This window comes from Pezoporus occidentalis, unplaced genomic scaffold (assembly GCF_034315485.1).
Source record: "Pezoporus occidentalis ecotype Australia unplaced genomic scaffold, CSIRO_AGI_Poc_V1 ctg532, whole genome shotgun sequence".
Lineage (NCBI taxonomy): Eukaryota > Metazoa > Chordata > Aves > Psittaciformes > Psittacidae > Pezoporus > Pezoporus occidentalis.
In genome coordinates, this window is record NW_026915869.1 from 37,190 (window position 1) to 51,513 (window position 14,324).

Here is a 14,324-nt window from a genome sequence, read left to right on the forward strand (position 1 = left end):
GGTGCTTTGGGACTGGGAGCAGGGCTGGAGGTGTGCACCCTGTGAGCCATGGAGGAGTAGCACAGAGGTAGGTTTGGGTGGCAAAGCATGGATGCATTGCCATAGCGCTGCTGGGGAGGGTGCTGTGTGCAGGTGATGCCCAGCAGCAGCTTTCTGCCCTGGCTCCACCACCCTCACATAAATCACTTCTTCTTTATCTCCAACCTGAACTCCCCCTCTTTCAGTCTGAACCCATCACCCCTTGTCCCATCCCTACAGTCCCTGATGAAGAGCCCCTCTCCTGCATCCTTGCAGCCCCCTTCACACACTGGAAGCTGCTCTGAGGTCTCCACGCAGCTTCTCTTCTCCAGGCTGAACAGCCCCAGTGTCCTCAGCCTGGCTCCATAACCCCCCTGTCCACACCCCATCGTCCCCCAGAACTCCCCATTGCCCCTCAAAACCCTTCACTGATCCCCCTAATCCCACATTGCCCACTGTGACCCCCATAACCCCCTTGCTCCCCATAAGCATCCATGGGATGGGTTTTCACCGTGCTGGTGTTCCTGGGCTTCATCCTGCCAGATTCTGGCCCGAGGGGGGCTCATGCCCCAGCCGCAGCCGAACCCCCCTCCCGGGATCCCGTTTCACTTCCCACCTTCAGGAACCCCAATAGGGGCTGTCCCTGTGGCAGCATTAATGGGGTGCACCCCTCCTGCAACCCCACCTTTAACCCCCCCTTAGGAACTGACCCCAAATATCCCATATAAATGTGAATCCCCACCTTAAAGCCGTTGGATCATGGGAAAGGGTGCGGGGGGTCTGGATCCATCCAATGACTGGATCCCCCCTCCAGAAGAGGTTTTTCTCTATGGGTGACATGATTGTTACCCCCCTGTCTACACCTGCCCCCCCCCCCCATGTCTGTGTCCCCCCCTCGGGTCATTTGGGGACACAGGGGGGCCGTGCTGGTCACAAACCTTTATTGCAGCAGCAGCGGGGGGGGGCTGTGACCCCCGCCCGTTTTGGGGGGGTCTCCCTGAGTTTCCCACATTGCTCCCAACCCCCCCCCCCAAGTGCTGGTGGTGCCCGAGGGCCACTCGTACCGCTTCCCCCCCATTCCCGTCTTGTTCCCCCCCCATTCCCATCCCACTCCCCCCCATTCCCATTCTGCTCCTCCCCATTCCCACACTGCTTCCCCCCATTCCCATCCCGCTCCCCCCCCATTCCTGCACTGCTTCCAACCATTCCTGCACTGCTTCCCCCCATTCCCGCACCGCTCCCCCCCATTCCCATCCCTCTCCCCCCCCCATTCCCACACCGCTCCCCCCATTCCCATCCCTCTCCCCCCCATTCCCATCCCGCTCCCCCCCCATTCCTGCACTGCTTCCAACCATTCCTGCACCGCTCCCCCCCCATTCCCGCACCGCTCCCCCCCATTCCCGTCCTGCTTCCCCCATTCCAATCCCTCTCCCCCCCATTCCCGTCTTGCTCCCCCCCATTCCCATCCCGCTCCCCTCCCATTCCTGCACTGCTTCCAACCATTCCCATCCCACTCCCCCCCATTCCCATCCCGCTTCCCCCCCATTCCCGTCTTGCTCCCCCCCCATTCCCATCCCGCTCCCCCCCCATTCCTGCACTGCTCCCCCCCATTCCTGTCCTGTTTCCCCCATTCCCGCACCGCTCCCCCCCATTCCCATCCCTCTCCCCCCCCATTCCCGCACCGCTCCCCCCGTGCCCGCCCCGCTCAGGGCCGCTCCCGCAGCCGCCGGGCCAGGAGGCTCCGCAGCGTTCTCCGCTCGGACTCGTTCCTGCGGACGCGGGCGGGGGGGGCCGCGGCGGGGCCGGGGCCCAGGGAGGGGCTGGAGCGCGCCCTGCTCAGCGCGGGGGGGGCCCGGGGGGGCGCTCCCGGCTCCGCCTCCGCCTCCCGGCCCGGCTCGGCCCGGCCGCGGAGCCACGAGTCCAGCACCCGCACGTAGGTCTCGTAGCGCCGGCGCTGCGGGGGGGCACCGCAACGGGGTCAGCGCGGGGACAGCGGGGTCAGCGCGGGGACAGCGGGGTCAGCGCGGGGACAGCGGGGTCAGCGTGGGGACAGCGGGGTCAGCGCGGGGACAGCGGGGTCAGAGTGGGGACAATGGTGCCACCATGGGGACAATGGAGCCCCCACGGCCAGAACAGGGTCACCATGGGGTGATGGTGCTGCCATAGCCAGAACAGGGTCACCATGGGCACAATGGTGCCACCATGGCCAGAACAGGGTCACCGTGGGGACAATGGAGCCACCATGGCCAGAACAGGGTCACCATGGGCACAATGGAGCCATCGTGGCCAGAACAGGGTCACCATGGGGACGATGGAGCCACCATGGCTAGAACAGGGTCACCATGGGGGCAATGGTGCTGCCATAGCCAGAACAGGGTCACCATGGGCACAATGGTGCCACCAAGGCCAGAACAGGGTCACCATGGGCACAATGGTGCCACCATGGCCAAAACAGGGTCACCATGGGCACAATGGAGCCCCCATGGCCAGAACAGGGTCACCGTGGGCACAATGGAGCCACCACGGCCCCGTGTCACCAAGGGCAATATCGGTGCCACCGCGGCCCCGGTGCTGCCGTGCCCGTACCAACCTCACCACGGCCACAACGGTGTCCCCGTGGCCCCGGTGTCCCCATGGGCGCAGCACCCCCGTACCCCGCAGCACCACCTCCGCCCCGGGCCAGGACCGGGCTGGATGCGCCCCCCCCAGCGGCGCCGCTCCCCTCACCTCGTGCAGCAGCAGCTCCGTGTCCCGCCGGTGCTGCCGCGGGTCGGGGCCGGGCCCGTGGCGCTGCCGCTGCCGCAGCTCCCGCTCCACCCGCTCCATCCAGGCCGCGTGGCTCCGGCGCTGCTCCTCCTGCGGCGGCACCGGCTCAGGGGGGGACTCCCCGGGGCCTCCCGTCCCCGTCCCCCCCTTTCCCGGTGCTCACCGGGGGGCTGCGGCTGAGCGCCGCGGGCAGCAGGGGCCGCGCGGGGCCGCGCTGGGACCCGACGGCGGCGGGGAACGGGGGCGCGGAGAGGAGCGCGGCCGCCAGGTTGAGGCGCGCGATCCAGGCCAGCATCTCCCGGGGCGTCCTGCGGCGGGGGGGGGTCACCGGGGCCGCCCCCCCCCCCAAAACCGGGACCCCCCCCCCCCCCAACTCACGGCGCTTGGAAGAGGAAGCGGCTCCCGTCGGCCGCGCGCAGGCGGAACACGTCGGGGCGCTTGGTGTAAGCGGGGGCGCGCTCGGCCAGAGCGTGGTGCACCCCCAGCGGCGCCTCGGGGGGGGCCCCCGCCCTGCGCAGGTGCAGGAGGGTCCCCTCCAGCACCGCCTCGAAGCGCTTCCAGCCGCGTCTGCCCCACGGCGCTGGGGGGCACGGGGGGGGGGGGGGTTGGAGCTGGGGAGCGGAACCCCCCGGATCGTGCCCCCGCCACCCACACCCCCATGGGTCCCCAATGGAGCCGCCCGAGGCTGGGCTGCTGTGAGCCCCCCGAGATGGGCACCCCCAAATCTGACCCTGCGGACCCCAACGGAGCCCAAAATCACCCCCCCCAATTCACCCCAAAAGGGGCTGAGCCCCCACAGCTGCGGACCCCAACGGAGCCCAAAATCACCACCCCCCCCCCAATGGACCCCACAACTGGACCCCCAACCCCCCCAATCTGCCCCATGGACACCCCCCCTCCCCACTCACCCTTTTTGCCCTCGGCCTCGGCCAGCACCTTCCTGGCCAAGCAGCCCCGGTGGGTGACGGCCGCGGCCCCCCCCGGCAGCTCCGGCCGGGATTCGCTGCTCCTGGGGCCGGGGGGGGGCTCCTCCTCCTGCCCATCCTCATCATCCCTGCGGGGGGGGGCTCAGCATCACGGGAGCCCCCCCGTGTCTGTCCCCCCCCCGCTCCCCCCATAGCCCCGCACTCACAGCGCCCACGGCAGCTCCTGCCTGCGGATGGAGCCGTAGAGAGCCTGGGGGGGAGCCGGGGCTCAGGGGGGGCTCCGGGGGCCCAGCGGTGCCCCCCCCCCCCGGTCCCCCCCGCACCTGGAGCTGCTGCCGGGGGAAGTCCTCCCCGTCCATCATCCCGCGCAGGTTGGCCACGAACTGGGCGCTGCTCATGGGGCGGCCGAGGCGCTGCAGGGCAGGGGGCGTGGGGGGGCTGCCCCCCCGCACCCCGCCGTGGGGGGCACACGCGGGGGTCCCCCCGCTCCTCACCTGCCCGTGGAGGTCGGTGTTGAGCAGCATCAGGGCACAGGTCAGGGAGTGAACCGCGTCTGGGGGGCAGCGGGGGGGAGCCCCCGGGGGGGACGCCCGGCCCCATCAGCACCAGTGGGGGCCAATGGGGGCCCCATAGAGCTGGGAGGGGAGGGGGGGGCTCAGGGGGTATCTGTGGGTGCTATGGGTGCTATGGGTGCTATGGGTGTCTGCGGAAGTCTGTGGATCTCTATGGGTCTTTATGGTTGTCTATGGGTGTCTATAGGAGCTATGGATGTCTATGAGTGCTATGGGTGTCTATGAGTGTCTATGGGTGCTATGGGTCTCTATGGGTGCTGTGGGTGCCTATGGGTGTTATGGGTGTCTCTGGGTGCTATGGGTCTCTATGGGTGCTATGGGTGTCTCTGGGTCTCTGTGGGTATCTATTGGTGCTATGGGTATCTCTAGGTCTCTATGGGTGTCCCTGGGTGTCTCTGAGTGTCTCTGGGTTTCTATCGGTCTCTATGGATGCCATGGGTGGCTATGGGTGCTATGGGTTTCTATGGGTGCTATTGGTCTCCATTGGTCCCTGTGGGTCCCTGTGGGTCCCTATGGGTCCCTGTGGGTCTCGGGGCGCTCGGGGCTCACCGGGCGAGGGGAAGGCTCCGGGGTTGCAGCTGTGGAAGCGCCGCGAGAAGTGCCCGAGGACGCGCTCCCGCTCCTGCGTCTCCCCCGACAGCGCCAGCGCCCGCAGGAAGCTCCTGGGGGGGGGGTGGCAGCGGGACCCGGCCCCCCCAGCACCCCCGGGACCCCAAACCCGCCCCAATGCACCCCAAATCCAACCCAATTCACCCCAAACCCGCCCCAATTCACCCCAAATCCAACCCAATTCACCCCAAACCCGCCCCAATTCACCCCAAATCCAACCCAATTCCCCCCAAACCCGCCCCAATTCACCCCAAACCCTCTGAAATTCACCTCAAACCCGCCCCAATTCACCCCCAACCCCCCCAATTCACCCCAAACCCGCCCCAATTCACCCCAAACTCGCCCCAATTCACCCCAAACCCACCCCAATTCACCCCAAATCCAACCCAAACCCTCCCAAACCCGCCTCAATTCACCCCAAACCCGCGCCAATGCACCAAAACCCGCCCCAATTCGCCCCAAACCCGCCCCAATTCACCCCAAACCCGCCCCAATTCACCCCAAACCCGCCCCAATTCACCCCAAACTGCCCCAATTCACCCCAAACCCTCCCCAATTCACCCCAAACCCACCCCAATTCACCCCAAACCCTCTCAAATTCACCCCAAACCCGCCCCAATTCACCCCAAACCCCCCCAATTCACCCCAAACCCCCCCATCCCCCCCCTTCACCCCCCCCCCCCCCCGTATCCCCCCTGTCTCTGCCGCTGCCCCCATCTCTGCCCCCCCATCGCTACCTGAGCGCCTGGTCCAGCTCCTGCCCCCCGAACTGGAACCACTCCAGGTACTCCCGCGCCACCATCGCGCTGAACCCGTCCCTGGGGGGGCTGAGCTGGAGCCGGGGCCCGGACGCGGCTCCCCCCCCCCGGCCCCCCCCTTACCCCCGGCGCAGGAACGCGGCCACCTCGGACCTGCGGACGCCGTCGAGGCGGAAGAGGCGCGAAGCCAGGAGGCGAGCGTGGGAACGGGACCCCCCCGGGGGGCTCCTGCAGCGGGAGGGAGAGGTTGGGGGGGGGGAGGGAATGGGGTGGAACTGGGGGGGTCAATGGGGGGGGATGGAGCAGAGCGGGGTTGGGGGGGGAAGGGATGGGGGGGGCTTAACTCTGGGGGGGATGGGGGGGAAGGGGATGAGGGGTTGGGGGGGTCGGGAGGGTGAAGGGGGGAATGGAAGGGAGGGAATGGGATGGAATTGGGGGGTCAATGGGGGGAGGGGGGGCGGATGAGCAGAGCGGGGGGGGGAAGGATGGGGGGGGCTTAACTCGGGGGAGGGGAAGGGGGGTTGGGGGAGTCGGGAATGGTGGGGGGAAGGGGGGGGGATGGAAGGGAGGGAATGGGGTGGAATTGGGGGGGTCAATGGGGGGAGAGGGGGGGGTTGGCGGGTTTGGGGACGGATGGAGCAGAGCGGGGTTGGGGGTGGGAAGGGATGGGGGGGCCTTACATCTGGGGGGGATGGGGGGAAGGGGATGGGGGTTGGGGGGTCGGGAGGGTGAAGGGGGGAATGGAAGGGAGGGAATGGGATGGAATTGGGGGGTCAATGGGGGGGATGGGGGGGATGGAGCAGAGCGGGGTTGGGGGTGGGAAGGGATGGGGGGGCCTTACATCTGGGGGGGATGGGGGGGAAGGGGATGGGGGGTTGGGGGGTCGGGAGGGTGAAGGGGGGAATGGAAGGGAGGGAATGGGATGGAATTGGGGGGTCAATGGGGGGGATGGGGGGGATGGAGCAGAGCGGGGTTGGGGGTGGGAAGGGATGGGGGGGCTTAAGGGGGGGGAAGGGGATGGGGGGAAGGGGAAGCGGGGTTGGGGGGGGTCGGGAGGGGGAGGAACCGGGAGGGCAGAGCTCGGGGGGGGTTGGGGGTCCCGGGTCCGGGTCCTCACCCCTGGGCGCTGGGCGGGGGCTCCGCGGGCGTCTCGGGGGGCAGCTCCTGCTGGGGGGGGGGGCCCGGGGCAGAGCCATGGCCCGGGAGGGGGGAACCCCGCGGTGGGGAGGGGGGCGGGGACCCCTCTCCCAGCGGCTGCTGTGGGGCATCTGTGGGGCTGGGGGGGGGCTGGGCGGGGTCTATGGGGGTTGTGGGGCTGGGGGGTCTATGGGGGGGCTCTATGGGTGTTATGGAGCTGGGGGGTCTATGGGGGGGCTCTATGGGTGTTATGGAGCTGGGGGGTCTATGGGGGGGCTCTATGGGTGTTATGGGGATGGGGGATCTATGGGTGGACTCTGTGGGTGTCAGGGGCCCAGGGGGGTCCCAGCCCCCCCATCGCAGCAGCAGCCCGGGGGGGTGCCCAGAGCTGGGGGGCAGAGCCAGGGGGGCACCGAGCTCCGGGTCTGGGGGCTGGAGGGGGCTCTGGAACAGGGGATTGGTGTGGAAATGGGGCTCCTCCTCATCTTCATCCTCGTCCTCCTCAGAGCCGCTGTCGGTGCCTTCATCAGCATCATCCTCCTCATCACTGCCATCGGGCTCCCGGTGCTGGAGCGAGGAGCTGGCACCCACGGGCATGGACCCGGGGGAGATGTCCTCATCCGTGGGCACGTGGGAGATGCTCCTGGATGTGGGTCCGCGGGCTTGGTACTTGTGGGCGATGTTTTCATCCCTGGGCACGGCTGAGATGCTCCCGCCCATGGACACTGGGAAGAGGCTCCTGGATGTGGATCCAGGGCCTTGGTGCCCGTGGGAGATGTTCTCATCCATGGGCACGGGCTTGGGCGAGAGCCTGGTGTCTGTGCTCGGGGGGGTCACCCCTTCCGCACCCACCCCTGAGAAGACGATGGCGTCCTGAGCAGCCAGGACCCTGGAGCTGGGGTTACCGGAGCTGCTGGTGCTGGGGTCACTGGTGCTGGTGTTGGTGCTGATGGTGTTGGGGGTGTTGGTGGTGCTGGTGCTGGTGTTGGTGCTGGTGGTGTTGGGGGTGTTGGTGCTGGTGTTGGTGGTGTTGGTGGTGCTGGTGTTGGTGCTGGTGTTGGTGCTGGGGGTGTTGGGGGTCCCCGGCAGCCCCATGGCCGGTGCCAGCGCTGCGGCTTCTGGGTGTGGGGAGGGAGAGGGGTGAGAGGGGGCTGCGGGGGGGAGGAGAAGGGAGGAAGGAGGAAGAGGGAGAAGGAGGAAGAAGGGAGAGGGGGAGAGGGAAGAGGAAGAGGACACGGGGGGGGGGGGGGGGGAGGGACCAGAGGAGGAAAGAGGAAGAGGAAGGAGGGGGAGGAAGTGCCCTGGGCAGGGGGGGGGGGTCTGGGGGCACCTCCGAGGGGGGGGAAGCAACCGCCGGGGCCCCCGGGGCAGGAACCCGGCTGGGGGCAGCGCCCCACACCGCGCCCCACACATCGCTTCCGCGTCGGGCGCAGCGCGGCACAAGCCCAGAGCAGGCACCGGAGAAGCCACCAGCGGGAGAAGGGGAACGGGGAAAGGGAGGGGGGGTCCCAAAGGAGGGGGGGGGACCCCAAAGGCTGCGAAGGGGCCTCGGGGGGGGGGGGGGAGGTCAATGGGGAACCCCCGCGGGGATTGGGGGGGGCTCTTGGGGGGTGACCCCGGGGGGTGCGGGGTGACCCCAGGGTCCTTGGGGCACCCAGAGGTCACGGGGGGTCCCCCCGGTCTCGGGGGTCTCCGGATCCCTCCCTCCCCCCCCACCCCCCCCTTACCGGCACCGCCGGCGCGCGGCGCGGGGCGTGTCTGCAGCTGGCCCCGCCCCCTCCCGGCCCCGCCCCGTGTGGCCCCGCCCCCATCCTCCCGATCCCGCCCCCCCACGCTCCGAGCCGGTTCCATCTCTTTATTGCCCCGCCGGGGGTCACCTGCGGGGCCGGTAGAAGCCGGTGGCGCCGTGGGGGGGCCCAGGCCCAGCTCCTGCCCCCCCGCGGTGCTGAGGAAGGCCCCGGGGCACGCGGCCGCCTCGAAGCTGTGCGTGGAGCCCCCGAAGCTCCCGTAGAAGGTGCAGGGGGGGCCCCCTCCCCGCGCCAGAACAGCTCCAGCAGCGCCGCGTCCTGCGGGGGGGCAGCGCTGGGGCACGGCCGCGGGGACCCCCCCGGGACCGCTCCTCCGGGGGCACCGTGCGGGGGGGGGGCTTTGGGCTGAGCCGGATCGGGGGTCCCCGGCCAGGGCGGACCCAGCTCTAGGCCCCCCCCCCCCCCCAGCCCAGGGTGCCCCCAACTTGAGCAAGATTCTGCTGACCCCTATGGGTGCCCTCACCTTGGGGTGCGCCCCCTATGGGTCCTCCAAATATGGGTGCCCTTCACCTTGGGGTGCTCCACCTATGGGTGCCTCAACATTGGGGTGCTCCACCTATGGGTGCCCCCACCTTGGGGTGCTCCCCATATGGGTGTTCTCACCTATGGGTGCTCCGCTTATGGGTGCTCCAAATATGGGTGCCCTCACCTTGGGGTGCCCCCCCTGTGGGTGCCCCCACCTTGGGGTGCGCCCCCTATGGGTGTCCTCACCTTAGGGTGCTCCACTTATGGGTGCTCCAAATATGGGTGCCCTCACCTTGGGGTGCGCCCCCTATGGGTGTCCTCACCTTAGAGTGGGTGCTCCACCTATGGCTGACTCAACCTTGGGGTGCTCCCTCTGTGGGTGCCCTCACCTTGGGGTGCGCCCCCTATGGGTGCTCCAAATATAGGTGCCCTCACCTTGGGGTGCTCCACTTATGGTTGCCCTCACCTTAGAGTGGGTGCTCCACCTATGGGTGCCCCCACCTTGGGGTGCTCCCCATATGGGTGCCTTCACATGCGGGTGCTCCCCCTATGGGTGCCTCAACCTTGGGATTCCCCCTCTTGGGCTGACCCATAGCAAGGTGCCCCCCCCCCGGCTGCGCCCCCCCCTCACCACGAGCTGCAGGCGGGGCTCGGGGCCGGGGGTGCAGGACAGGGCCTGGCTGCCCCCCCGGATGCCCAGGATGAGGGGGCAGCGCCGGCGCTCCAGGTGCGGGTTGGGCACCGCACTGAGGAGCTCTGCGGGACACGGAGGGGCCGCGTGGGGCTGGGGGGCAGCGGGCACGGCCCCCCCCCCACCACCACCCCCGGCACGAACCTTCCTGGTCGGCGCTGGCTCCCTGCAGGGGGGTGGGCACCAGGCGCCCCCCGCGCAGGCAGAGCCCGCGCTGCTCCGTGTCCCGCAGCACGAAGCGGTGGGGCCGGCCCCGGGGCAGCGGCGGTGCCACCGAGGGCCCCGTCAGCTCCGGCGAGAGCTCTGCGGGGAGCGGGGGGGGGGCACGGGGGGTGTCAGGGGCATGGGGGGGGCAGGGGACATCGTGGGTGCAGGAGGGCATCACTGGAACGTGGGGAGGGGGGACACGGGTGTGATGGACGGGGGGACATGGGGGTGTCACGGGTGCACGGGGACATGGGGACCTCACAGGGATGTGGGGATGGGGGTGTCACAGGGATGTGGGGATGGGGATGTGGGACACAGGTGTGATGGATACTGGGGGATGTGGGACGTGGGGACACGGGAAGGGGACACACAGGGATAAGGGGACATCGCATGGAACACGGGGACACAGGGACACGGCGACGGGCACCGTGGGTCCGTGTCCCTGTGCCCCCAGCGCTACCTTTCCCCAGGAACTCATCGAACAAGGCGTCCATGTGGGGGTCGATGACAGACTCCGGCGCGGCTCCAGGGCCCGCGTCCGGCTTCCCGGAGACCCCCATCGGGTGCTGCAGGGGCCAGGACCCCTCCTGGGGTCCCCGGGGCCCCTCGGCCCCGCTGTTTCCCGGGGAGGACAGGGACAGGTTGGGGTGAGGGCGGGTGCCCGCTGGTGCCACATCCCGGGGGAGGGATGGGACCAGCCCGTCCTCATCCCATCCCCTCCCCATCCCGTCCCGTCCCCGTCCCGTCCCCATCCCGTCCCCATCCCATCCCCTCCCTATCCCGTCCCCGTCCCCTCCCCATCCCGTCCCCGTCCCGTCCCCATCCCAAATCCATCCAATCCCCATCCCATCCCCATCCCAAGTCCATCCCGCCCCCATCCCCTCCCCATCCCATCCCCATTCCTTCCCCATCCCGTCCCCATCCCGTCCCCATCCCGTCCCCGTCCCGTCCCCCCTCACCGGCCGCTGCTCTCAGTCGGCTCCAGAGTGAACGCGCTGCAGCCGCTGCCGGGCAGGACCCGGCTCGTTCCCGATCGGGCGGTTCCCGATGATTCCCCGCGTTCCCGAGCGTGTCCCGGGATGTGGCTCCGGCTCTTATAGAGCGGGGGAGCAGAGCCGGGCCCTGGCCTTGGGCGGTACCGCTTTGGGCAGGGCCGGGGATGGTGAAGCCTCACCCGGTGCCCGTGTCCCGCCGTGTCCCGGGGTCCCCTCGGGTCTCCTGTGTCCCCTCCACTGCCACCGGGCCGGGGGCACCGTGTCCCCGTGCGCCCCATCCCCCGGTCCCTGTGATTCTCCCTCGCTTCGGGTCCCCCCATTCTTGTGCCCCTCCATGTCCCTGCGCGCCGCATCCCCCTGTCCCTGCGATGCCCGCATGTTTCCGTGCCCCCCTATATCCCCGTGTCCCCATAGAGCTGCCTCCAGACACCCCTGTGTCCCCACGCCCCCGTCCCTGTAATGTCCCCGTGTCTCCCCCCTGTCCCCACACCCCCGTCTCCCCGTCCCCCTATTCCCGCGTCCCTCCGCCGTCCCCACCCCATCCCCGTGATCCCCGTTCCCGTCTCCCGGTGCCGGTCGGGACCCGCCGGGGCTGGAGCGTCTCCAGCGTCCCCCGCTCCGGGAAGGAGCCGCCCGAGCCCGGGACGCGGAGCCCCCGACACGGGACCGGTGCCCTCGGCAGCTTTATTGGCCCGGGGCGTCAGCGGGGGTCAGCGGGGGGGAGGTCCCGGTGCCCAATGGGGGGGTCCCGGTCCCCGGCGCCGGGCTCCGGGCACTCGGCGGCGCTGAAGTAGAAGTCGAGGCGGGTGCTGGCATCGGGGCACCGGGAGAGCCCCAGGGGCTGGTGGCCCCGCGCCGAGGTGCACAGGAACCAGCCGGGGTTCGCGGCCGACTCGAAGCGCCAGAGCCCGGCCCGGTACGAGCGGAAGAAGGTGAAGGCGGCCGAGGCCGCCCCGGCGCGGGGCAGCTCCCGGATGTCGGCGTCCTGCGGCGGCACCGGCACGGGACCGGGGTGGGACCGGGAAGGGACCGGGATGGGACCGGGGTGGGACCGGGACGGGACCGGGATGGGACCGGGATGGGACCGGGGTGGCACCGGGCAGCGGCACGGGGAAAGGGGGACCGCGAGAGCGGGGGCTGCGGTCGCCCCAGCCCCGTGGTGTCCCCTCCCCAGGGCGTCCCCATCCCTTTCACGTCCCCATTTCTTTGCTGTACCCATCGATGTCCCCATCCCCACAGTGTCCCCGTGGTGCCCCCATCTCTTTGGTATCCTCTTCCCCCTGTTGTCCCCCTCCCCACTGTGTCCTCCTCCCTTTGGGGGCCCCGTGGTGTCCCTTCCCCAAGGGGTTTCCATGATGTCCCCATTCCCACTGGTGTCCTCATCCCCATGGACGCCCCCATCCCATTGGTGCCCCCATGGTGTCCCCATCGATATCCCCATCCTCAATGACGTCGCCATCGATGTCCCCATGCCCAATGACATCCCCGTGTTCCAGCGGTGTCCCCATGGTGTTACCATCTCTTTGTGTCCCTATCCCCATTGATATCCCCAGGCCTTTGGTGTCCCCATTGATGTCCCCGTCCCTGTGGTGTCTCCATGCCCACTGGTGTACCCATCCCATTGGTGTCCCCATCTCCATCGCCCTTGGCGTCCCCATCCCTTTGGTGTCCCCACTGATGTCCCCGTCCCCGTGATGTCCCCATGCTCACTGGTGTCCCCAGTGATATCCTCATCCCTGCTGGTGTCTCCATCTCAGTGGTGTCCTCATCGATGTCCCTATCCCATTGGTGTCCCCATCCCCGTGGTATCCCCAAGATGTCCCCATCCCCATGGACGCCCCCATCCCATTGGTGTCCCCATCATATCCCCATCCCCAATGATGTCCTCATTGATGTCCCCATCCCATTGGTGTCCCCATCCCGGTGGTATCCCCAAGATATCCCCATCCCCATGGATGCCTCCATCCGGTTGGTGCCCCCATGGTGTCCCCATCGATATCCCCATCCCAAAAGGTGTCCCCACTGATGTCCCCATCCCTGTGGTATCCCCATGATGCCCCCCTCCCCATGGATGCCCCAATCCCATTGGTGTCCCCATCGATATCCTCATCCCCACTGATGTCCCCACTGATGTCCCCATCCCCTTGGTATCCCCATGATGCCCCCCATCCCCATGGATGCCCCCATCCCATTGGTGCCCCCATGGTGTCCCCATTGATATCCCCATCCCAAAAGATGTCCCCATTGATGTCCCCTTCCCACTGGTGTCCCCATCCCCATAGATGTCCCCATCCCCTTGGTATCCCCATGATGCCCCCCCATCCCCATGGATGCCCCCATCCCATTGGTGTCCCCACGGTGTCCCCATCGATATCCCCATCCCCAGTGATGTCCCCACTGAAGTCCCCATCCCCTTGGTATCCCCATGATGCCCCCATCCCATTGGTGCCCCCATGGTGTCCCCACTGATATCCCCATCCCAAAAGATGTCCCCATTGATGTCCCCTTCCCACTGGTGTCCCCATCCCCATTGAAGTCCCCCGCATCCCCTTGGTATCTCCAAGATATCCCCATCCCCTTGGTATCCCCATGATGCCCCCCATCCCCATGGATGCCCCCATCCCATTGGTGTCCCCATCGATATCCCCATCCCCAGTGATGTCCCCATTGATGTCCCCATCCCCCTGGTATCCCCATGGATGCCCCCATCCCATTGGTGCCCCCATGGTGTCCCCACCGATACCCCCAGTGCTGCCCCCATTGATTCCCCACCCCGTTGGTGCCCCCCCGCTGGCGGTGGCTGACCTGCAGGCTCAGGCTGGGCCGGGGCCCGGGGGCGCTGGCGAGGCACCGGGACCCGTTCTGGATGCCCATGACGAGGGGCAGCCGGGCGGGCGCGAAGGCGCGGTTGGGCACCCAAAACACCTCCTCTGGGGTCCCCCCCCCCGCGTCAGGGCGCGCCCCAAGGGGGGGTCCCCATCGGTGTCCGCGCCCCCCCCCAATCCGCAGGGCCCCCCCTCACCTTCCCGCGCCGCGTTGGCGCCCTGCAGGTGCCCGGCCACGAGCCGCCCGTCGCGCAGGTAAAGGCTCTTGTGGTCCACGTCGCGCATCCTGCGGGGACAGCGCGGACACCGCTGCCCCCCCCCGCTCCGCTCCGCTCCGCCCCGCGCGGCCCCGCGCCCGCAGCGCCACTCACCGGTACCGGAGCACTGCGCGGGGCCGCGGGGCGGGCGCGGCGGCTGCGGGCTCTGCGCGGAGACAGAGGAGGAGGAGGAGGAGGAGGAGGAGGGCGAGGGCGAGCGCGGGTTTGCGCGCCAGGGCCCCGCCGCCGCCGCCTCCCGCTCCCGGGGGTCCGCGCTCACCCATGGGGCG

General features: G+C 69.1%; 3 protein-coding genes across 4 annotated transcripts; all 3 read right to left on the minus strand.

Annotated features, from left to right (window-relative positions):
- Nucleotides 1-1,711: 1,711 nt before the first annotated feature.
- Nucleotides 1,712-7,757, minus strand: LOC134173562 (PH and SEC7 domain-containing protein 1-like). Its single transcript, XM_062637678.1, has 12 exons — nucleotides 6,767-7,757; nucleotides 5,773-5,877; nucleotides 5,629-5,709; nucleotides 4,832-4,944; nucleotides 4,205-4,263; nucleotides 4,034-4,123; nucleotides 3,917-3,960; nucleotides 3,693-3,838; nucleotides 3,163-3,364; nucleotides 2,948-3,092; nucleotides 2,746-2,874; nucleotides 1,712-1,972 (listed from the first exon to the last, which is right to left on the minus strand). Exons 1-12 carry the CDS (start codon nucleotides 7,573-7,575, stop codon nucleotides 1,724-1,726), a joined length of 2,172 nt encoding a protein of 723 aa, XP_062493662.1. The 5' UTR covers nucleotides 7,576-7,757; the 3' UTR covers nucleotides 1,712-1,723.
- Nucleotides 7,758-8,353: 596 nt separating this feature from the next.
- LOC134173566 (interleukin-36 receptor antagonist protein-like) lies at nucleotides 8,354-11,197 on the minus strand. The gene is given in 7 exon segments (XM_062637683.1): nucleotides 8,354-8,430; nucleotides 8,514-8,810; nucleotides 8,813-8,852; nucleotides 9,691-9,815; nucleotides 9,895-10,053; nucleotides 10,418-10,572; nucleotides 10,917-11,197. Coding segments are annotated over 6 exon segments (798 nt in total). The 5' UTR covers nucleotides 10,518-10,572; nucleotides 10,917-11,197.
- Nucleotides 11,198-11,620: 423 nt separating this feature from the next.
- Nucleotides 11,621-14,172, minus strand: LOC134173552 (interleukin-1 family member 10-like). Of its 2 annotated transcripts, none has more exons than XM_062637668.1 (3): nucleotides 13,975-14,172; nucleotides 13,758-13,814; nucleotides 11,621-11,937 (listed from the first exon to the last, which is right to left on the minus strand). In XM_062637668.1, the coding sequence occupies exons 1-3, from the start codon at nucleotides 14,060-14,062 to the stop codon at nucleotides 11,663-11,665; spliced, it is 420 nt and encodes a 139-aa protein (XP_062493652.1). In that variant the 5' UTR covers nucleotides 14,063-14,172; the 3' UTR covers nucleotides 11,621-11,662. The 2 variants fall into 2 exon arrangements, with proteins under 2 accessions (XP_062493652.1, XP_062493651.1); XM_062637667.1 differs by having other exon boundaries at nucleotides 13,758-13,882; nucleotides 13,975-14,169.
- Between the last annotated feature and the right edge of the window lie 152 nt (nucleotides 14,173-14,324).